Source organism: Pipistrellus kuhlii, unplaced genomic scaffold (genome assembly GCF_014108245.1).
Source record: "Pipistrellus kuhlii isolate mPipKuh1 unplaced genomic scaffold, mPipKuh1.p scaffold_m20_p_7, whole genome shotgun sequence".
NCBI lineage: Eukaryota > Metazoa > Chordata > Mammalia > Chiroptera > Vespertilionidae > Pipistrellus > Pipistrellus kuhlii.
In genome coordinates this window covers 10,920,331-10,945,149 of record NW_023425573.1, presented here as the reverse complement: position 1 = coordinate 10,945,149, position 24,819 = coordinate 10,920,331, and the positions used below count along the sequence as shown (strand labels likewise).

Sequence of the window (24,819 nt, the reverse complement as noted above, 5' to 3'; positions counted from 1 at the left end):
TTATTGTGTGAGATTTTATACTTAAATGTTTTGTTATGATGTAAAGAGCAGGATTTGGACCTTATGTGGATAGTGTTTAAAAACAAAGCTACAAAAGAAGCAGGCTCTAAAGGAAAACCCCAGGCACTGACTTGGCCAAGGTTTAGCACTAATGAATACTACTTTGGGGTTTTTCCCTCCTCCTCCTTTTAGATATTAGTACAACTTTGTCAGCTCCAACACAGAAGGGAAGGCAAAGGGGGGCTAAGTGGTAACTGCTCTTCTCTGGTTGAATTTGGGGAAACTTTGGCATTGCATAAAAGGCTCTTTTCTTTCCAGAGGCCCAGGAAGACAACTAATGCTACTAACATTAGTATTTTGCTGAGAAGGCAAGATATTTTTAATAAATATCTAAGAAAATGCAGTAAGATCTGTTTACTGCTTATGACTATTATTGGTTTGTTTTGTGTTGGCTGTGCCAAAAAAAAACAAAAAAAAACCCACAAAAAAAACATAATGGAAAGGAAAGACTTCATGCAGGACTTTCAGTGACAAGAACTGGGACAATTAATTACACATGAAGACAAATAAAAATTTAAGAAGATATTTATTGCCTGATTTACATTTGACAAAGCAAAGGTAGGTGCAACAAAGAGCTGTCTGACAAGTCAAGCCCCAGATATCAAACAACAGTATTTCCCTGGCTGCCCCAGAGGGCACTTGGCCACTCCTAGGTAGCTGTGCTTCGCAATGCAAACCACTCAGTGTGGATGCTATGGTGCTGCACTTGGAGTATAGGTCCACCACCTCAAAGGAGTGGACCATTAAATACTCAGAGCTCCAGTTTAGATGTCAATAGTTAATGTTAGTAATCAACAGGTACTACTAATTATGTACTAAAGTGGTCAGAAACGCAAAACAGGCTTTGAATACCATATATAATATACCTTTATAAAGCAGCTCTTGTTATGAGCTGCCTCTAACTTATTTCCTCCCTTTGCCAAAATCTGTTTATTTGTGTTAAATCAAGGACATATAAAATTTTTTAAAAAACTACTTTAACAATGGCCATTACCTTTTCCTTAAGTCACATGCCTAAGGTTATTTACAGAAGATTTGGGATCATCATAATTCAGGAGACCCTTTAATTCTGAGCTTAGGAAGGTATCCTTTCTACTGTATAATAAGATACTCAGAAATACCTGAGATATAATAACTGAGAATCTTCTTGAAGGATGGAAAAAGACTGGAGTTTCCTATACTGGCATAAAAGTACATACACAGTTGATTAAAAAAAAAAAAAAAACAGCACTAAAATGTTAAAGCGTAACAGATAATTGAGAAGGAACTTGCAATAAGGCTCCATTTCTTCTTACTATACTTTGCACACGTTTGGTATAATAGATTCTCAGGCTGTGCCAAAACTAATTTTAGGCGAAAGCTTTAGCAAACAGTAAAACCCAATTCAAGACAGAATTCACTTCTAGGTAGAAGCATGCACCAGTATACAATTATCATGTTTCTTGGTGGAACAGCAACATCAACCTAATTTTCAAAAACTTACGTCTGGTTCTCCTTAATCAGATGTGCTTCACTTGGCTGTGCCTACACCCTTGCCCACCTCCAAAGTGATCATTTTAGCATTGGTTATAAAAAAGTGTAGTAATGATACAGAACAGTCCAAAATCTTAACTTATAAATGCTTAATTTCTATTTATATAATAGACATCAATCTCATAATTTTGTACTACTCTATGGCCCTACATTTTCTTACTTCCTGATATCTCTTAGGAACTGGCAATAAGATTACTTTCTTTGAGAATAAATAAAAAAGCTTTAAGAATCAGCTAAAAAAAGAAATATAAAAAAATACACTGCAAAACTTCCAAAATAGCTCACCTGCTAAGTCTTAAGCATGAAGACTTCTACGTTTGTGCTGTGGTGTCTGTATAACGGGGACCTTGTAAGTGGCCCAAAGTCCTAGAAATGGCATTGTCTTATGGCCAAGACCAATGGCCCAAAGAAGACACTGTGATGTTACTGGACCTCCTGGAGAATAATCTCCCTTCCTCACTTTCAAAAAGCAAAAGCTCTGACTCCCCCATTAAAAAGTTCATTCTATAATTTCACAGATATCTAGAAAAAGGCAGATGTGTTTTAATTATTTCATATTTAAAAAATCAGTCTCAAAGCAAGCACCTGGGTTTTACTTCAGCTTATAATAAATAATTTAATGTGCCTGAGAATTTTTGTGCAAATACATGTCATTTTTCATTAAAAATATGCATAGCACACTTTGGAAAGAGTTTAGTTGCCAACTGAACTTGTTAAAAAAGTGTACAGTTGTAAATATATAATATTTTCTAATTCCTACTGATTGTACTTCTGATTTAACCTCATCCAGCCTCCAAGGAAATTCATTTATGTTCATATTCCTTGGGCACCACACTTATCCAGAATAAATATTCTGGAAAAAAGTTACATTGGTTCCAATTTACCCATATTTCCTTCTTAAAAATAAATCCTACCTCCCATAATGTTGTGTTTCTTTTGGATGTTGTATAAAAATACAAATTTTAAAAATGAACTTATTAATCACAAATACAAAAGGAATTTGGGTGGTGTTTGGGCTCCCAGAGACTCACCGGCCTGGAAATAGAAAACAAAAAGACTCTCTACTGTTCTGATTTTATGAAAATACCTTGCTTGCTAATGCTAGGAGCCTGCCATATGATGAAGGCGTAATCTAACCAGACATCAACAGAAAACATAAAGCCACCTCACTGTTGTCTCAGTAACAGACTGATGATCCCAGCAACCTTCCAAAACAGCTTTCTCTAGGCAATAGTCAAGACAGGTCCTTTTCTCACCTCCTCCTAACCAAAGTGTTCTCTGCTTATACTCACCAGAAGTAAATGTGCTAGCAAATTAAGTATTCCTGGTATATTTCAATATTATGGAATTTATTTTCTGGTCACTTTTCATTTTCAAAACAAAAAAACCAACTGAAGGAGTGTATTAAACCTTTGTTCCTTTTCTGTCTCCACTCATGACCCCATTCATTTATACTTTCAATTTATTAGACCTTACTCGTTAGGACCTCATCCCAATTGTTTCCAATCTTCCACTTTCCTCTTCCACATTCACAGCCCATCTGCAACATTCCTTTTCTTTCAGTAAGACCGGACTACATGTGTCAGTGCAAATCTATCCTTCGTGTGCTAATTTGTGTAAGAGTTCAGTTAACTGCTGAACCTCATTCCTCCTTCAGGTTATCCATTTTGGGTGAGGATGTGCAAACTGAGGTGCCAAAACTACCCATGATGATTGGAAGACTCTGATTCCTCCTCAATCCACTCAATAAATTGCTACCTGAATTTAAATAAACAGTAGAGTCTGGTCTTCGAAGACCAATTTCTGCCTCTTGGCTTCTTCCATGTTCCTGGGCATCGGGGGTCTTGATCACTCTGGCTATGCCCAGCCTCTTCAGCCTGTCTACTAAGTTCATCTTCAACTGGCCAACATCAGGAGGGCTCCGGGAAGGCCTCAAGCCATACATCTCCTGCAGGAATGTTTCGGCCGGTCGTGAGGCCAAAAAATTTTCAGAGAGATGTACTCGAGGCTCAAAGGGCAAAGGAGAAGGGCAAGGTGAGTGAGATGGTGAATTTGGGGGTGTGGAAGGGATATCCAGGACTTTAGGGAGAGGCTGAAGGAGGGGGTTCTCGGGAACTTGGCTGTGGTACACTTTAGCAGAAATGCCTCGCTCTTGTAGAAGTTTGGCCAAGCCTATGGTGCTGCTGCAGGTTACAGTGGAATCTCGTCGGTTGGTGATCGATTCACCAATGCTGAGTCTATAGGACGTAGCAGGAGAATTCACTGCTGTGCTTGATGAACTGCCACTGCTACTTCCACAGGATAACGAAGGGAACCCAGAGCTTAAAAAAAACGCAGGAGAGACAATTTAAGTATAAAAAGTTATCTCCAAAATCAGTATTTAAGTAATTACAGTAGTTATCACATTAAATATAGAGGAACTGAACTGAACTGAACTCTGTGGTAGAGATCTGTGGAATGAAAGTTTTGATATGTTATTTCGATGATTGGCTAATATTTATAATTTGAAACATTTCATAGGATATGAAAGTTTACTCTTTAAATTCTTACATTTTATATATCTGGGAATATAATTAAATTTTATGATGGAAATAAAATAAATTTAAATATTAAAGAAAGTAACCTCTAGAAATTCTTATTAATACATCCACTCCATAAAGTGAAATATGTTGAGACAACAATCCATAAGTAAACAATGAAATTTTTATTATTTTTTTTATTTCATAGAGGAAGAGGGAGAGAAACATCAATGATGAGAGAGAATCACTAATTGGCTGCCTCCTGCATGTCCCCTGGATCGAACCTGCAACCCAAGCATGGGCGCTTGACCAGAATCAAACCCGGGACCTTTCAGTCCACAGGCTGACACACTGTCAACTGAGCCAAACCAGTTAGGGCAGTGTGGCTCGAGAGCCGTGGTTTGCTATTCTGTTGACTAATGAGTTTGCTAACCACTGAGTTAGGACAACAATGGAGTTTTTAAAAAAACATGACATTTCATAATTAAACCTAAGATGCTCTTCTAAGGAGAAATTTGTTTCTTTTTAATCTTTCAATTTTATATTATTGAGAACAAATAAAATTGTTGAATTTTAATTTTCAGGAATGTTAATTCCAAACAGTAGTATAAGGATATCATGGAATACATTTTTCTCAACCTTGACTTACTTAGAATACAGGTTTCTTGGAAATTAAAAATAAAAGCTTTAACAGCTATTAGAATGTTTCTTCTTATTTTGTTTTGTTAAACGGATATTTCTTTAGTCAATTTCCCCCCCTTGATCAAATGATACCGTATTTAATAAACTTTCATTTTTTTTCCCTTTTTTTAAATTAAGGTATTATATGTATACATATCTTACCATTGCTCCGCCTCCCCCACTCCCATACATGCCCTCCCTCCCCAGAGTTTTTCGTCCATTGGTTTTGCTTATATGCATGCATATAAGTCGTTTGGTTGATCTCTTATCTCCCCCATATTTCAAGTATATCAAGACATCAAGTTTTTTAAAGATTCTGAAAAAAATGCAAGCCTAGGATCATTAAGTAAACTTTTCAAAGTACAGGCTTGTATAAGAGAAGCAAAATGCAAATAAACTGACTGCTTGGTTCAATTAAAAACCTCTAAAGGGGTGAGGTATGTCTACATACTGTGCTGCCAGAGTCCACCCTCCCTGTCCCTACTTAATGCAGAATGTGCCTATCCTTTCCTAAATTGTACACTTCATATGATGTAATCAACCTGAACTGAGAGTCCCCTCAGGAATTAATTTTACAAAATTTACCTTGTTGACTGTAAGAATAATGTGGAAACATTGCAACTGTCTGTTCATTACAGACTTTATTGAGATCTTCACTGGATATCCCCCAAATGCTTCCCTAAATAATTGATTTGCTTCTATCTGATAGACACTGTGGATCACAATGTTATTTCCCTCCACATTGGCAGATGGAAAGTCGAGACTCAAATGCATGCTTCACCTCAGCAAGTATATAAAACTTTATGGTACAATATGCACACTAAGCTTTATTCCTCTATCCATTTTATAGCCTTACTCTTTATTTTTCTTCTCTCCTTCTAGTTAATAGTATCACTGCGATGGTCTCTGAATTTTTGAAAACTGCCTTATATTCTATTTGGGAACTGGTAGGACAGAAATAGCAATATGGTTTATTAAGTTGAGATCCCTCAGCTACTTGTTGGAATGGGATATCCATGTTCTAGAATATGTAGTAAATACTTTGGCCTTGGCTAGAGGGGGCTGATCTTTTTGCTTCACTTCTGGGAGGTAATCTATGCCAAATCTGATACAAGTGTCTTTGTTTAGGATGGATGCTGGCTACAGCAGATCTTGGTATGGGCCTGGCCATGTCAGACAGACCAACCATTTTATTTAGGGTGGTGGATTGGGTCAGTGGACTTGGAGGAGAGTTCAACCATATGCGTAATCAATAAATCAATCATGTCTATACACCGAAGCTTCAAAATAAAATCTGAGACTTGGGTGAGCTCCCCTGGCTGGCAACACTCTGTGTGCACTATCACACATCAATGTCAAGGAAGTAACAAATCCCAAGGTCAAGGGAAGCTTTGCAAGTGGAAATCTTCCCGACTCAGGTCTATGCATCTCTTCCTTTGGCTAATTTTAACCTGTATTCTTTCCCTGTAATAAATAGTCACCGTGAGCATAACAGCTTTCAGTGAAGTCCTGGGTCCTGTTAGCAAATTATCAAACCAGGGAGTGGATCTGGGAACCCCTTGAACTTGCAGGTGGTGTCAGAGTGAGGGTACTTTGGTGCGGAGAGGATTGGTCCCCTCAACTCTTGCAGTTGGGCTAGCTGTGGGCAGAGCCCCAGACGGGCCATCTATAGCCTGTCCGCCCTTGGATCAGCCACATGAACTTTCCATGCCTCATCTTCCTTATTTACATGGCACTCACTTGCCCTGCCTACTTCAGATGTGTCGTGACAAATGAGAAAATACAAGTGAAAATATTGTGAAGACAAATCATCACAGAGCAGGAATTAAAATTCTGGGAATTAAAATGAAAGTAATTTTTGAAAGAAATTCATGAGCACATAGTTGAAAAAAGAAGTCAGACCTCAAACTGCCCACACCTACCTGGGAGTAACCTGAGTGACATCGGAGGGGTGTAATATCCTACAGGTGGTGAAGGTAAATGTTAAGTTTGTGCATGACAGACATTTTCCTGGGTTTGAAGCTGCAACAGAAGCACAGACTTCTAGGGATTCAAACACAACATTGAAAGACCAGGTTAATAATGTAAAAAATTCATCAACACTTATTAATAATACAGCACTTATTAAGTGCCATTTGTACAAAAATCCTCAAATCTGGAAATAAAAAAGATATAAATATTGTAATTAATACTGGCTGCTTAGTATACAGCTGAATCCTTTTAATACTTTAAAACTGTAATTTAAAAGGATTAAAAAGCTTAGAAACAAGACAAAAAGATATTCAGAAATTTTTTTTAAATAATCAATAAGCAAGATCTAGCATTCAATCTTTTTAAAAATATATATATTTTATTGATTTTTTACAGAGAAGAAGGGAGAGGGAAAGAGAGAAACATTGATGGGAGAGAAACATCCATCAGCTGCCACCTACAGACTGCCTACTGGGGATGTGCCCGCAAACAAGGTACGTGCCCTTGGCCGGAATCGAACCTGGAATTCTTCAGTCTGCAAGCCGACACTATCTACTGAGCCAAACTGGTTAGGGCTCATTCAATCTTTCTAGTCAAACTATCTATTCCAGTGGTTCTCAAAATGTGGTTTATAGACGCTGTGGAATCCACTTTTGCAACAATGCTAAAACACTATCTGCCTTTTCGACTGGGGTGGCATTGCTGTTATCTATTCATAGCATTAAAAAAAAAAAAAAAAAAAAAAAAAAAGCCAGATTCATATAAGCAAGTCCTTGATGAAGCAGCAAAAATTATTTATTAAATATTGACTCTTGAATCTTTTTAATATTCTGTGTGATGAAGTGGGAAGCAGTCATTAAGCACTCTCCTGCATACCAAGATACCAGAGGAAAAGCACATGTGCAATTGAGTTGTAATTTTTTCATGGGACATCATTTTTGCTTGAAAGAACAACAAATAGGCAAACTACAGTAATTCAGACTTGGATAACTGGCAGAAATTTTCATGAAACTCTCTATTCAAGAAAAGTAGCTGACAATATTTGCTGTCACTGACAAAATTTGAGGTATCGAAAGAAAATGAGATTTTGGAAAACTTTAAAGCTTCCTAATACTAAAAGACTTATCTGATGGGCCAGGTGGTGATATTTATATGATTTTAATATATTACATAATAAAATGTGTCAAATTTGCATAACTTCAGTGAATCAATATTTTCCAAATGACCAATGCATGATGCAAAAATTCATGCATGGGGAAAAAATGCATTCAAAGTGTAGGACAGAACAATAGATATTTAATGTAATAAAGTATAAAAGTTCACTGATAGGGTTTCAGATATCATATTTCTACAAACATAGATCAAATTTTGGTGTAAAATCAAAGAATATCTGAAAATACCTGTAAAGGTTTTCTCTTTCCTTTTCCAACTACATATATGTGTGAGGCTGCATTTTTTTGCAGTCTTCAACCAAAACAACAAACTATAATAACGTGAATGTGGAAGGTGATATGATAATTTATTTTCTATTAAAACATAAATAAGAGATTTGCAAAATTACAAAACAAAACCACTCTTTCCACTACTTAAGAAGTAGCTATTTTTCATAAAACATATTAACGTAATTATTATTTTTAAATTAAATACTTTTATAATTTCTCAGTTTTTATTTCTAATATGGTAATTATCAATAGATACAACACACAGAGACAAGCTCTCTGGAATTCTCATTGATTTTTAAGAGTTTAAAGAGGTCCTGAGCCTTAAAAGTTTGCAAGCCAGAGACGGAATTGATCTCTCTCTCCTCTCAAATCTAATTATGTTGGCTGGCTAAGATAAAGTAGAATTAGAAGGGCCACTAAATGCTGTAGGTTTTTATTATATTACTAGAGGCCTGATGCATGAAAATTTGTGCAAGAGTAGGCCTTCCTTTCCCCGGCTGCCGGCACCAGTTTTCCTCCAGCACCCGAGACACAGGCTGCTGGCATCGGCTGCCCTCCTCCGGCCAATGGCAGGCACCCAGGACCCGGGCTTCCCTCTTCCGGCTGCCTGCAGGCACCTGGGGCCCGGGCTGGCTTCCCTCCAGCTCTGGATTCATTAGGAAGGATGTCCAGAATGACGTCTGGAAGATGCCTGGTCTAATTAGCATATTACACTTTTATTATTATAGCTATTACAAGGCTAAGTACATTATAGTGAGACTGAAATGGAGGTAGTCAATTGACCATAAGTAAGTCAGGATGCAAAGTACTACTAGTTACTAGACTATATTCAACCAAGCACTTTTCTCACCTGTAACTGGACCACCTGCTGAAGTAATGGGCGGTAGAAAGATTCCTGTTACTGGCTTGGGATCTGCAGGTTTCTGTTCCACTTGAAGAGGTTGCTGGACCTGGAAAGTGATACCTTCTTCTTCGTCCTCTTCTGGATCTGAGAGGTGATAGATGGCATCCTTGGGCAACTGGGTAAAGCCTTTAGTGATGACACCGGGATGTGAGTCAAGAATGGTTCCTAAGTTTGGTTGAGCAAGCTGCTGCCAGTGGTGCAGAGTTTGTGATCCTGAATAAGCAAGACAAAAATAAAAAGGCATGTTGTAAATTTCTCACAAATATTAAATCTTGAAGCAGAAGCTAAAATTACGTATGTAAAGAAAAAAATGACTTATTTGATCTTAATATTTGGTAAAACTTGCAAATTAAAGTCCTCTATGGAAGAATAAGTTGCTGAAGATACAAATAATAACTTTTCTATTTCAAAAGTTAATTTTAAAAAGGACATCTAAAGCAGGGGTGAAAGACAAGACAACAGCCTTAAGAGGAAGTAAGGTGCTAAGGTAGTGATGAGAAGGAAGATGTGCCTCAGAGGTGGACTGTTATTTTCCTGGGTGACAAAAATCAATACTTCCTTGGCTTATGAATTTTCAGGTCAAAAGCCAGGCTCCTAGGGTGGAAGACACCTTGAATTTTCAGTGGGCTTGTGTGTACTTCCCCATCTCGCTCATTACTCTTCTTCCCCCAAGGTAGCAGGGAGAGTCAGACAACGAAAGAAATGATGAAAGGAGGATATGTCCCCCTGGTTCCTGTCTATGAGTCCTGGTGAATGATTACCCCAAGCATTTGCACCACATGCAATGTCTAATTAAGACACTACAGTCCTTTCATCCTAATAATGGCAACTCCGACAAATGCCTTCATTGATCATTAGTGAATGAAACTAACATATAGAACCTTTGAGTTTGAGGGATCCTCATAGGTTCCTACGGTACTAAACATTTTTTTCTAACACAGACTCTCATGATAATAGCAGAGAATCATTTGAAGGCTGTCAATTTTCTATAAAACAAGTAATTTATTTTGAATTAAAGTTCTATCTTAGGAGAGAACAGTAACATCCAAAATTAACAGAACTGAAAAAGAAAAATAGAGGGATATATACCTCCAAGTAGATGATATTTCTGGGGTAAAGAACTCTTCTTTTTAAAAAATATATTTTACTGATTTTTTACAAAGAGAAAGGGAGAGGGATAGAGAGTTAGAAACATCGATGAGAGAGAAACACGATCAGCTGCCTCCTGCACAACCCCTACTGGGGATGTGTTTACAACCAAGGTACATGCCCTTGACTGGAATCGAACCTGGGATCCTTGAGTCCACAGGCCGACACTCTATCCACTGAGCCAAATCAGTTAGGGCTGGAGTAAAAAACTTTTTTGAAAAGAAAAGTAGAGGTGAAGTGTTACATCTAGATTATTCTTATTATATTCCATTTATCTCACCATAAAAATTGCCCTCAACAGTATTCCATAGCAAAGGACAAGGAAAGATTAATCTTCCTATATCACATTTATATTTAAAAAAATAATCAGTAAAAAGAAAGCTAATGGCTGATGATCTGGAGAATGCAGATTTCTTCATTTCTCACAAAGTACTGCAATGCATTGTCACCCAAACAGTGGTATTTAGAGATAATAAAGACATCTTCTGCACACAGTGCTCTTACAATGACAATACAAATCTCAATCTAGGACAAGGAAAGGCCAATAAGGAGCATGGCTTAAAAATGGCCTTTACTGATTACCTTCAAGAGGCTTCACAATTTGTAATTTTTCAGGCATAAAACACCGAAGGCAGCTGGTACTGCTGAAGTCCGTGGTCTCCGAATGGTCAGTGCAGAGAGAGGCAAGGCTCTCGGTGGGGGTGCCACAGCCACTAACCCCTTCTTTCTGATCAGCCAGAACCTGGATCTTCCGCTCCCATTCTTCAGCAAAGAACTGCTTCTCACTTAAGTAGTTTTGTCGCCGCAGACTAAGGCGATGCAGTGCTGTAGCCAAATCACTATCTTCAGAGGGTTGTGGTTGACCCAGCTTCTGAACGTTCCTATGGGAAAATCACATTCACTGACTAGGTCTGTGAGGGTCACAAACACCACCTAGCCCTCTCCTTTCCGCAATGATGAATGTTCAAAGACTGAAAAACACAGTAGTTTCTCTTAGATATCTAGGATACAGAAATAGTAACACAGCAAAATCATCAGTACTCTCTATATATATTTTGATAGATAAAAATAATGACTTCAGATAGACAAAAATATACTTTGTTATTATGTTTTGTTTACCACCCTTTCTATTTCATTTGATATATGAAACTACAGAAATGACCATCTATAAATTCAGCTTAGGTAGCAAGTATAAAAAAATAAGTATTATATTTCATGAATCTATGTTACCACTCATTACAAAAGGCACCATTATTTTATGTGCTACCAAGAAAGAAAAAAATGCTACTCCTTAAACTATGAGATGCAAAATATAAACAAGTTAAAAAAATAATTAAAATGTTAAAAAAAATTGCTTTGGGTCATAGAACTCTTTATAAACATTATAGAATATTTAAAAAGCAAACAAGATTTATAAACTGCATTTTCATATTTTATGACACATATTTTTTCACTTTCCACCAACTTTAACATTAGAGGCATCTTATAAGTGAAATCAAAAGAAAGAGTAGCAAGCTGAGTTGTAGTTGCTCCTGGTACTATGTGTGAATTCACACAGATTTGTTTGTTCAGTCTTCTAAGGCAAGGTACTATTCACACGTAAAGCTACTGCAGGTGCAGTGAATGTTTACAGACCAGGCAATAAAGTACTGTAATTATTTTTGCATTAGGGAAGATTTCTCTCAGGTGCCAAACATCTATCTTTCATAAACTTTCAGCTGAGCTCTAGCCAGTTTGGCTCAGTGGAACAAAGGGTCCCGGGTTCGATTCCGGTCAAAGGCATGTACTTTGGTTGCAGGCTCCTCCCTGGCCTAGGCCCTCATCAGGGCTCCTGCAGGAGGCAACCAATCGATGTGTTTCTCTCACATCAATGTTTCTGTCTTTCCCTCTGTCTTCCACTCTCCCTAAAGCTCAGTGGGAAAATATCCTCCAGTGAGGATTAACGAAGCAAAACAAAACAAAACAAGACCAAAAACAACCCACAATAAAAACAAACACCCGAACAAAAACAACTTTTAACAGTAATGTTTACTTTCTACTTACATGTAATTCAATGAACTGAATTACATATTTAGCACAATAAAAAGTGGGGGAAAATATAAGTTTAAACAACTAGGAAATTAAAAGCAAGCTAGTTTTCCTCAATAGGTATTCATACTTACTATAAAGACACCAAAGTAGTTGAGATTATGAGCATGGGTTATGAGAATGGGTCATCTGGTACTATGTAAGTGTAACTGCTAGTGACCAAACACATTAAAACAAATTTTAAACTTGAACAGGAAGATTTAGACTCAAACTTGATGCCAGCTCCATTTTGAATACATTTAATTAAATAAAGCTTTTTCACTCTAAAAAACTTTTTTGCTATCAGTGATCAGTCTTACAAACAATGGCATGCGGCATCATTACTGAATTAAAAAGGACGGTTCCAGAACTGCCTTAGGACAGCACAGAGCAATGCTGGAATGTGTGCATGTGAATCTGTTATGTCAATGACATAAGAAATACAGAATCACTGCCTCGATCTGTGTTTCTTACCCTGGAGCCTCCTCCGAGCTGCTCCTCTGGCTCAGGAGGGTTTTTTCTGCTGTTTGCTGTACACCAGACTCGAAAGGTTTTGCTGTCATGATGACACTTGATCGGTTGGAGCCTGGAATGGATAGTAGAGCTGGGAATGGGACAGTGCAGCCCCGTGTGTCATTGGCAATCCTGACTGTATCAAATACCCGTTTCAGCTGGGCCCTGTCAAAAAAGAAGTATTCATTATCACTCCCTACGACTGAGGTGCTTCAGAAAAGAGATAGCCTATATAATAAAAGGCTAATATACAAATAGACCAAAAGGTGGAACTGAACCAGTTGCTATGACGTGCACTGACCACCAGGGGGGCGCACATGTAACATGGAGGGCGTCAGCAGCAGGTGACAGAGTACAGAACATGGCAGGTGTTGGCTATGGGGGAATGGTGGAGCAGGTGAGCAGGGGCAACAGACCAAGGTGGGGCACCAGTTGCTGTCATTGGGGCGAGCCTCTGGTGGTTACTGAAAATTTTTTGCTCCCATGCACTGTGGTCCTGCCCGGAGCTGGCACCTGCTGCCGGCACCGGCCCCATTTGCACCCACTGCCAGTACATAGTGCTAGTCCTGATCGCTCAGTGCCGTCAGTGAGTGGTAGGTGGGTGCAAGCGGCTGCCCGCCCTGATTGCCCCTCAGGGCTTCTCCACCTCCCCTGCTCTTGAGGGATGATCGGGGCAGCAGCCACCACTTGCACCCACTAACAGCACCAACCCCATTCACACCTTCTGCTGACACCGACCCCAATTGCTCCATGCTGTCAGCAGGTGTGAGTGGGGCTGGTGCCATCAGGTTGTGGGAGCAGCGGGAGCAGGGCTGCCAGCAGACAGGGGACAGGGAGCTGTGGTGGGAGGGTCTGGGAAAAGGTGAGGAGGATGGACCGAGACCCACCCCTGTGCCCACCGCAGCCTCGCAGTCTATAGTTCTTTTCAAGGTGCACAAATTTGTGCACTGGGCCTCTCGTATAGGTATAATTCATTAAAAATAAAGCCATCCTCACCGAAACCGGTTTGGCTCAGCAGTAGAGCATCGGTCTGGGGACTGAAAGATCCCAGGTTTGATTCTGGTCAAGGGCATGTACATTGGTTGAGGGTACATCCCCAGTAGGGGGTGTGCAGGAGGCAGCTGGTCGATGTTTCTCTCTTATCGACGTTTCTAGCTCTCTATCTCTCTCCCTTCCTCTCGGTAAAAAATCAATAAAATATATTTTAAAAAATAAATAAATGAAGCCTTCCTGAAGAGCCTCTAAAGTTGAGAAGAGGTCATGAGAAAATAAACATCAGAAAATAGGAACTCTCTCACAAATGGGAGTAGTAAGAGGAAAAAATGGAAAAGTAAGCAGATTTACTACTGAATCTCCTTATACCTATTCCTCTGGATTGTGGCTTCTTTTAAATTTCCATCCTAACAGTTGAATAACAGCACATGTATGTGATCTGAACTTACTTTTGTTTAAAGAGAGACGATTCCTCATCCAAACTCAACTTTTTACGCATGGTCCCCTCAATCTCAGATGCCAGAGATTCCTAAGGAAAAGTGATTACATAAGAAGCCTGCTGGGTGAAATGGACTGTTCTTAAATTAATTAACAGAGTCTGCAGAATCCAGTACTTCTGGTGTTATAAAAAAATACAGAAGAAAAAAAGAGACATTCAGGAAATGTAACTTTTAAACAAGAACCAACTACATTTTCAGGAAAGCGCGGGCAAAAACCAGTATGATAAATATAAAACATTATATATATAGAAACACAAAAATAAAGGGTATGAAAGGCTATAAAGTAAGCTGTTAATAGTGATTCTGTGGAGGGCAATATTTGATGGTATTTAAGAATTTCTTTTGGCTTCTTTTATTTTAGAAAAGTCATTAAAAGAAAAATAAGCAATGTTCCCCTGCCCCTGGGCTGGGTGAGAATTCAGCTAGTATGTAAGGCATGCTCAGTGGGGCTGAGCTGACAATAACTGGGACTGGAGATTCTGGTGTGAACAATATGGATGGAAAGGAAGATACAGATGTGTTTGTGTGGGCGTTAAATAAACATACGTATATTTCTTAGTTTTATCTGCCGAAGGACCTGGATACAATGAAACTAGTGGCAATAGACACAAAGCTTCCAGATGTTGGAATCTAAATACCATTCCTCATTAAAAGTAACCAGAGAAACGTGGAGAAATGGTTGATTCCAGGATTGAGTCAGGGGAAGGGTAAAGGAGATCCCCCTGGCCATACTGGGACATTTTGAATATTAAAAAAAATTAAAAAGTAATAATGAAATATAATCCTTTGACTAAAACAGGAATAACTAAATGAATGTGAGACAGAAAAGCTCTAACTTATAAAAGAAAGATAATAAATGTTGAAAACATAATGAAATTTAAAAATTACTATCACAATTGTACGGATGTCAATTTTCTGACTTGATGGTGGCAGTGTGGTAATGTAGAGAGTGCTTTTGTTCTTAGTAAACACACACTGAAGTATTAAAGGGAATTAGGATGTATCTGCAAAACTTACTGTTGTTAAGTGATCAGGATAAGAGAACCATATGGCAGATGTAGTAAAATGTTAAAAACTGAGGAATCTAAGTGAAGGATATATGAGAATTTTTTGAATTATTGTTGGAATTTTATTCTAGATTTAAGATTATTTCAAAAGCAAAAGAACAAAAATGTGCTCGCAACTCTTCTTCAGAAAATCTATTATCATTTATAGTTTTAGTCTTTAAAAAAATTTCACAGGAGTGAATGTATGCGTTTAAGAACTAGATTGTTGCCGAAACCGGTTTGGCTCAGTGGATAGAGCGTTGGCCTGCAGACTGAAGGGTCCCAGGTTTGATTCCGGTCAAGGGCATGTACCTTGGTTGTGGGCACATCCCCAGTACGGAGTGTGCAGGAGGCAGCTGATCGATGTTTTTCTCTCATTTATGTTTCTAACTCTCTATCCCTCTCTCTTCCTCTCTGTAAAAAAATCAATAAAGTATATTAAAAAAAAAACAAAAAACAAAAACTAGATTGTTAAAATAAGTCTTTGAACCAATATTGCAAATTCGGGCATAAACTCAAAAGTTTTCATTAATTTCTTTAATTAAAAATACTGTTTATTGATGAACTCACTAAACATTAATCCTGCCCTTATGGGGCTTACACTCTAACTGAAGTTAAATATAACAAGAAATTCAAGATTTATGAAAAATATTTTAGATGCTCAGAGCACTATTTGTTAAATGGAGTGAAGTGGGCCTGAGGTAAGGATGACCCAAGGTTAAGTAGCTCTACGGAACACAGACCTAAAACTAATTTCCCTGGGGTTCACTTCATATGCATTTTACAATAAATCTGGATGGTCACCTGTTAGAAGGAAGGTTAGTTTTAAGGTAGATGTAGGTATGCAAATTAAGGCCTAAATCAAAGGACAATCCATATTATCACTTCTTCAGATGCATTACATCATCAGAAACTATACCACTCTCAGGACAATCTAATCTTAAACAAGTTTCCTTAAATATATAACATCTTTCTCAGTTGCTTACCCCAGAAAAAGCTCCAAATGATTGAGAGTAGAGATGAGCAGCAGGGCCAGATCTACTACGAAGTTCCTTTATTTCTTCTTGGGATTCATGTAACATTCCTAGACACTCCATATTCCTGTCTTGTAATTCATGTAACTGAAAGAAAGGATGGTAATTAGTGTATTCTATTATATTCTAACTAGAGGCCCGGTGCATGGATTCATGCACTGGTGGGGATCTTGGTGTGGCCTGTCTGGATCGGGCCGAAACCAGCAGTCCAACACCACCTGCTGCTCCCACACATCCCAGCTCCACTGCACCTGCTGCAGATTTGTGCCCAGTCAGTCCCTATCCGGAGAGGTGAACGCCTCTGCCACAGGTCAGCTGAGCAGCACTCCCACTGTGGGAGCGCACTCACCACCATGAGGAGGCTCCTGTGTGGAGCATCTGCCCCTGGTAGTCAGTGCCTGTCATAGTGCCTGTCATAGTAACCGGTGGGCCAGTCGTTCAGTTGCTTACACTTTTATATATATATTGTAGATACGACAAGGGAGAGGAAACTTTTGGGATAAGTATTAATTTTATCCAGATGTCTAAGTTTATGAATATAATTCTTTTTAATACAAAGACTCTGGAATAAACTAAGCAAGGAGAGTATATATTTCAAATTGCCAGAAGTAGGGAGTGTCTTAACCAGATTTATACATAAACATGATTTCTTAAAAATCTGAAATATAGCTGAGAAAACCATAACCGTCAATTCAATATTTAATACTTCATCCCCTTAAAAAAAACTTATAGAGGAGATATAATAGTCATGTTCAAGTCAGATTTAGCATACTGCTATATTTTTTAAACATTCTGAAGTCTGTAAATGACAAGATCGAGTCTACATAATATTATATTTGATGTCAGCTCAATTATCCTAAACAAGTAGTTTTTCTCTTGTTTCAGAACCTTCTTTATTGTTAGGTTCACTACATACTTTTCAGAGTGCATTTTAACTTCAAAAATTTCTTCAAGTGTAATATGTAGACTGTATATTAGCATCACCAGGGTTGGGAATGCTTATTAAAAATGCAGATTCTAGGCCCTCAGTCACCTACTGACTTAGAATCTTTCAGGGGTAGTGCTTGGAATCTCCACTTAAAATTCACCCTGCCAGGTGACTCTGATGCTTGCTAAAGAGCCACTAAATTATTACTAATATAGAGTTTTTATGTAGATACCAAGTTAGAGATTTTTGCTATTTCTCCTGACATTTTAAAAACTATTGTGGTATTATAGCTAAGGTAAACTGGTAAAAGAGTCACATATTCCTAAAGAATCTTATAAAAGTCAAGGTTTTCCCCATGAATTAATAGGATGTTGCCTGTTTTTACTAGTTTTAGAAAGATAATTTTTTAAAATCTTTACTTCTTAGCTCTCTCATCTTGATCCTCTGTTGTTATTTTAAATCCTATTTACAAAGATGAAAGAAACGAATCCTTCCTCCCCCTCCTGTATCACACCAGATAAAGAAAGATTTCATTACCTCCAATGTCAGCTGTCTTTGGGCATCTTTGGAAGCTTGCAGGTGCAGTCTCAGTTCTTCCTTCTCAATCACATGCTAACAACATATTAAAAGGAACTTGTGAAGCCTTCCCACACAAAATAGAGGCTACTCTCCTTTTTAAGACATCTTAAAGGCATAGTCTATGTAGAGATCTCTAAAAAGTTTACCTTCCAAAAGCCAAATAAGAGCAATAAAATGGGCAAAAGAGAAAATCCATAAAGGGGTTCAGAGGACAATGAGCACGAGACAATAACTCACATCACAACTTCCTGAGGAAGATCTCACCTATTCACGGTAACCACCCCCAGCTTTCTTCTAACATCATTTCTGTAGATGATGACCTATTAATACATGACTGCAGATAAACAGTCTGCTTGCCTAAGAATTCTAGGAACTAACTTCAAAAGCAGCAGACTCTGACCTTCAGACATTCCAGCTTCGGGAGAATTGCTGACCTTCAACCAGTTATCTGAACAGACTGTCGGCTTGCTTGGAGAACTCTCAGTCCCTTCATTTTGATTCCTCTGTTCTGTTGTGTGTGTTTTTTTCTCTTCCTCCTCCCTCCTTACAAAAACCTCTGCCTCTGTCCAATTGTTAGGACAGTCTTGGTGCCAGGAGTCCACCATCTTCTCAGGCAGCCGGCTCTTGAATAAACCTACCTTCCTTCTACCAGCCCGTCTCTAGATTATTGGTTTTTGAGCGGCAGGAAGCAGAACCTAGGTTCAGTATCATTTTGAGAGAGAAATTGTGACTTGAAAGTAGTTATTCATGCTTCATGACACAGAGAAGACTAAAGCAGTCATCAGTTTCAGCACTTTAAAAGGGGAAGGACCGTGCTTATTTTGCTTAATCTAGTACTTAGCACAGTGCGTGATACTAGGTCAGTGCTTAACAAATATCTGTTGAATGAAAGAATGAACTTACCTCTTTAAGTTTGTGCTGAAGATCTACAATTTGAGACAAGAGAGAGGAGATCTCTTCTTGATATCGTATCAGTTCATCACTCTTCCCAGACAATTCTTCAGTCATTTTGGACATCTGAGCATTTGTTTCACCTTGGAAATAAATAAAAATTTTAAAAATTAATATAAATGAAGAGTAGGGGTTGGCAAACTATGGCTGTGCGCCAAATCTTGTTTTGTAATAAGCACTGGATTATCGCAAATACAATTTTTTAAAACATAAATTTAAAAAATAAAGATTCTGCCGAAACCGGTTTGGCTCAGTGGATAGAGCGTCGGCCTGTGGACTAAAAGGTCCCGGGTTTGATTCCGGTCAAGGGCACGTACCATGTTGCGGGCACATCCCCAGTAGGGGGTGTGCAGGAGGCAGCTGATTGGTGTTTCTCTCTCATGGATGTTTCTAACTCTCTATCCCTCTCTCTTCCTCTCTGTAAAAAAAAATCAATAAAATATATTAAAAATAAAATAAAATAAAAAATAAAAATTCTTCTGAAATAAAAGCTAATATTAGGAACTGAATATTAGGCAATGATGACTTGTAAAGGCAAGCTAAAGGTTTTGCTTTAATCTTTTTCATTATGAAGAACAAGTAGGCTGAAAAGATATAGGTGAATTATATATCTTTGCAAGTGCTAAGACATAATCTCATTATATCTTTGAGAACTCTTTAGGAATGTAAATAAACTCCCTCAAGCAATGAAAGTTAAACTTAAGAAGTCTAACATAGGAACGTTTCCAGAATGGAACAGTTACAATCTGTTAACCTACTGATGAAGCTACTGAGATGCTCCTGTAGGAGAGAGACTTTCTGGGATACGTGGAAAACTGAGTAGAACCTTTAAAGCAATTTTTACAGCTAGCACTCTTGAATGCATATGAAATAGAATCTTTAGAATTCCGTGGGGGAAATAAATCTTTATTTCATATAAAAACTTTGATATCTAAACACAAGTGGCAGAGCCATGTATCATATAAAATTATTTTTTAGTGTCATATAAAACTATTTTTTAATTGACAGAAACTCTATAACATTTCATAGAATGGCAACAAGAAGGAAGGAGACCTGGACCTGAATTCCTGGACAAGTAATTTCTTCTTTGTTTTTTAAAGTTTAAAAGGTGGGTAATGATAGTGTTGATGGAGAAGATTCAATTTACATTACTTCTGGCACTCCAATATTCTGTTACTCTAAGTTATCACATTCTGAGCCCACAGCCCAAATGAACTGATGTGATATCTATTACATTTCTCTTTCAAAGTAACAGGCTTTATATTAATAGAGAAATTAAATATCTTTCTCTAGTAAAGCTGATATTTTCCCAACTAATTTACTTTAAAAAATATTTTAGTTAACATTACATCAAACCAAAAATATATTCCTTTATAGACACATTGTTGGCACTTAATAAATTACTCATTGAATGTTAGATCAGGCCCTGCGACTGACCTGTCATTTTCTGACAAATCACATTCTCAACAGGACTATTTTCTCATCAACCAAATAAGAGTTCTGGTTTCTTTCATTCTAACATGCTATAACTGATAGAAATATAGATCTTTATTCAATGAAAATGACAACTGAAACAAAGTTATTTTTGAAAAGTAATAAAAGGTATTTTATTTAGAGTTGTACAGTCAATGTGGTATTCCAAGATCTTCAGTAATTATTTAATAGTGTTTCTTGAGATGTTTCTACTGAAACCATTGTTCTAGTTTCTGAGTTGGAGATATCCTACCAAAGAACTGCCCAAAGGCAAACAGAATATGTTAATACTTACGAAGTTCCTTAACACAGTCACTGACAAGCTGTTGCTCCTTCTCTTCATAGCTAATAGTTTCTGTCTTTATGTGACAAGCCTTCAAGAAAAAAATAGTGTTATCTTCTAATTATTTACAGTATTAACTAAAAATAACCTTTAATTCTCATTTGAACATAAAAGTTAATCACTTACAAAGGAAAAAATAACCCCATAAATCTTTATCTACCATAAATTAAAAGTATGGAAAAGGATGTTTCAAACATTTCCCTCATTCCCTCTGAGTCTCTAAATGCCTCCTCATCCCAGCTCCCATACCTATCTGCCTGGCTAATCCCTAGCCTCAGCTAAAATATCGCTAGCTTAAGTAGGACTTCTTTGATTCCCCCTCCATCATACAAGCTCACAGAACCTTGTAATTTTCCAACATAAACTCGACAAGGTATATATTCTATGCTGGGGCTTTCTCATCTGTCAACTTGCTATTATCCAATTCTCGGTGGGATTTAAGAAACAAGGGAAGGCAAATAAATATGAGCGTCTTGGCTGTACTCCCAAATTTGAATGTCAATAGCAAATCTTCAGTTGTGCTGCATTTCATCTCAACACTAGCTGGATTTAAACCATACGACCTTTAAGTTAAAGAAACTGGGAATTGGGTTGAATGTACCTTGGACCGAAGAGCCATATTCTCTTCCTCCAGTTCCTTGAGCTTTTCTTGCAGCATGTCCAACTGCAGCAAGCCCTGAGATAAGCTGAAGGACTCATTAAACCGAAGAGGTGTAGAACAGCTGGAATCAGTCTCACTCTCTTCCGAAGCGATGGAGACAATTCTAAGTAACTCATCTTTCTTGGATAGCTCATGCTGTAGTTGATTGACCTGCACAGCAAAATAATTAGATTTACAAGATGTCCTTTATTTTGTACTAGAGGCCTGATGCACGAAGATTCGTGCAAGAATGGGCCTTCCTTCCCCTGACAGCCTGCACCACCTTTGCTCCTGCTGGAGCCACCTTTCTGCCTTCCCACACTGCCCAGAGGCCTGGAGCTGCCAGGACAGAACGGAATGCCCACATATGCAAAATAACCCGCCATATTTGTTGGGTTAATTTGCATACCTACTCCTGATTGGCTGGTGGGTGTCATAAATAAAGGTACGGTCAATTTGAATTTTCTCTTTTATTAGTGTAGATTATTTAATATAACATATGTAATATAACTTTTAATTCATTGAGCAATTATTCCTCATCATAATATAATTAGCTGCAAGATTTACTGACTAAAGTAGCAAGTGCTAAAAAAAAAATAATAAACCTCAGATATCTCCCAAACTATAATTTTAGAACATTAATTCAACAAATACAGCTTTTTCTATAATAGATGATAAGGAAAGCCAATTTTTACATTCCATATAACAGAAAGATAGAAGGAAAATTTTCACAGTTGAAAACAAAACAAAACTGAAGGAACTTCAAACTATCACAATGGATCCCTACTTTCAAATTCTCATTCTACAGGTTTGTACTTTTAAGCTGTATAACTCTGCATGATTTCCTAACTTTAGTTCTAGGAAATAAATATATTCAACATAAAGGCTCAAATGTTATTAAATATAATGCGTTTATAAAATCTAAGTAAAATTAGGTAAAAATAAATTATAGAAAACTTGAAATTTAACCATTCAAGTTAATAATAATAAAGCAGTTCTCACTGAAAATACTCATTGCTTAGGAATAAATAAATTTCCAAAAGGTCTTTTCCTTTTCCTTTTATTTGGGTTTTTGACCAAAGATACTTCATTTGGGTATCTATTAATTGGAGCTGTATTTAAAAAAAAAATAAAGATGACACACAACATTTACAGCAAGTGGTAAGGGAAAAAGCGTTAGAATCTACTACAGGTACTGAATATAAGCTTTTATATAGACCAACGCAGACTCACATAAGCACTCCTCTCTACAGTATTTTTCATTTCACTACTGGTTTGTTCAATGGTTACCAACAAAGTCCACGTGTATTGATCTTACCTACCTACTCATTGTCACCAATTCAAGGACACCCAGGAAAATAAATTCCTCCACAGCCCAAGACCTAAATACTTCACGCTGCAAACACTTGACAAAGACTTACTTGGTCAAAAGCTTGTCCCAGCTGCTCCTCCAGGGCTTCATTCTGCTCAGACAAGACATGATTTCGCTTTAAAAGAGCTTGACCGATACGAGCAGCTAGCTCCAGATCACGATCCCTCTGTTAAAATACAAAAACACTGTTTTTTGAGTACCAACAAAATTACATGGTATAATAGTTTAGAGATTTTATAGTCAATTTTGCTAAATAAACACAAAAAGCAATATTCTAGAAAGTATTTTAACACCCAGATACCAAATAAATACAGGGCCTGGCACACAGTGATGTTTAAAATATGTTGGTCAAATGGATGACCAGCACAGTTATAAATGCAAGAGGGCACATTTTTCCTGATATCAAGTGCAATTTGTTGATTAATCAACTCTACTGATTAGGATCCAGCGACCTAACCTTTATACTTACAACTTTGAGGAATTAGAAAATGAATGCAGTCTTCAAAACTGAGGACAGGACCTGGCACACAACAAAGGCCCAACAAATGCATCTGTATATCAAGCCCGGTAATGATACAGAATTGGGTATTTAGATATGAGGATCAGGTAGGTATGCTGAAAAGTTTCATTTAGAGGAAAGCTTATATGCCCTGAGAGCCAGAGGCTTAGAGGAAAGCATATTCAAGAGCCCTACTGTCAACTGGTGCAAGAATGATGACATGAAATAAGATAGGGGATGAAGGACTGAAAGTTTTGAAGTGCAAGGTTCTGTTTAAAGTTTAGAAAAAAAGGAGAGTCTAAAGAAGTTGGTGGTAATGATGCATTTGCCTACAGAAAAGCCAAGCAAAGCAAGAGTTACTCTTTCTGGGCGCATGGTAATAGTTAGAACACAGAAAACCCATCTACATGATGGTGGTGAAGACTGTATTCTACAGGATGAAAACCTGTCAATATACATATAACTACCTTATATGTGAGTGTGGGCTCTGCTTACAGTAATCACTGTAAAAAAATTAAGCTTCTGCTCTTTTGCTCCATAGTACATGACAATAGGTGGATGAGTTATTTCCAGGTTTTCAAGGCCCACTTATTTCATTGGCAACCTAAGCTAAGTGGCACACACAAAATGGTTCTGGGGAACTGGGGAAGGGGGGAAGGGGTACTTCAAAGAGAAAGACAGTCTTCCATAGATGAACTGAAACTGAAGTGTAAGGAGACACTTCTATGACTTCCAATTGGAAAAAGTACACTATACATATTAAAAATATGTATACATATTAAAAATATGTATAGTGTAAAAAAATGGACAAAGTGAGCTAAAAAAAATAATAACCCAAACTGAGAGCAAAACTTTAGGAAGATGCTTCAGGCTTCGGGAGTAGATTTGCAATGGATCTGTCTCTTGAATAGGCAGTTCTGCTCCAGGCTGAGTGACATTTTTTTTGTAGGACAAGAAGGCCAGCCAGCACCATTGTAATAAAAAGCAAACAAAGCCCCCTAAACCTTCTATAATTTTATAACAATTAACTTAAGGAACCATTCTGCTTTAGAATGCCAGATGGTATGCCAGTTGTTTCAACTGTAACAATCTCATAAAATAACTCAAAACAAAGACATCATCATTTTTCATTTGATATAAAAAGTTGATAGATTCCAAATGATCTTCAAGTTTTAGGTTTTTGTACAGGTAAAAGAAAAAGATATATTCCTACCTCTGCCAGGAGATGTGTAACCATGTCGATGTCATTGTAAGTTTTGGTCATCTGCTCCACCCTGTCTGTGCCTAGAACTAAGATAGTTAAAAACAACTGTTTATAGGATTTATAAATAAAAGATAATTTTAACTATTATAAGAAACGAAAGATAACAACAACAACATACTCAGGCATTTACAAGCCATTTAAGAGAATAAAAATATATGTGAAAAAAAGGGGAGGAGATGTTTCATGTGTTGGATAATCTGTAAGTAGATTCATTATTACAAACATGCATCATACAATAAATTAAGAAAGTATCAAATGATCAGATGGCAGTCACTTCCTATCTCCTCCTTCCTTGGTAAGATTAGAACTTTGGCCCACCCACACTACAGAATGTGCGCTGGAGAATATATTAAATCAC

At 37.6% G+C, this 24,819-nt stretch overlaps 1 protein-coding gene across 4 annotated transcripts in view; it reads right to left on the bottom strand.

The window, feature by feature from the left end:
* Positions 1–569: 569 nt before the first annotated feature.
* TRAK2 (trafficking kinesin protein 2) overlaps positions 570–24,819 on the bottom strand; it is a 59,479-nt gene continuing 35,229 nt past the window's right edge. For all 4 annotated transcript variants that reach the window (XM_045575539.1, XM_036421553.2, XM_045575538.1 and 1 more), the window contains 13 exons: positions 24,411–24,487; positions 22,748–22,864; positions 21,288–21,497; positions 20,639–20,717; positions 18,823–18,953; positions 17,878–17,952; positions 16,365–16,499; positions 14,282–14,361; positions 12,801–13,004; positions 10,842–11,140; positions 9,057–9,323; positions 6,716–6,836; positions 570–3,914 (listed from right to left, as the gene is read on the bottom strand). In XM_045575539.1, coding sequence (XP_045431495.1) covers positions 3,236–3,914; positions 6,716–6,836; positions 9,057–9,323; positions 10,842–11,140; positions 12,801–13,004; positions 14,282–14,361; positions 16,365–16,499; positions 17,878–17,952; positions 18,823–18,953; positions 20,639–20,717; positions 21,288–21,497; positions 22,748–22,864; positions 24,411–24,487 — 2,474 coding nt within the window. In that variant the 3' untranslated portion in view covers positions 570–3,235. The remainder of the gene's footprint in view (positions 3,915–6,715; positions 6,837–9,056; positions 9,324–10,841; positions 11,141–12,800; positions 13,005–14,281; positions 14,362–16,364; positions 16,500–17,877; positions 17,953–18,822; positions 18,954–20,638; positions 20,718–21,287; positions 21,498–22,747; positions 22,865–24,410; positions 24,488–24,819) is intronic.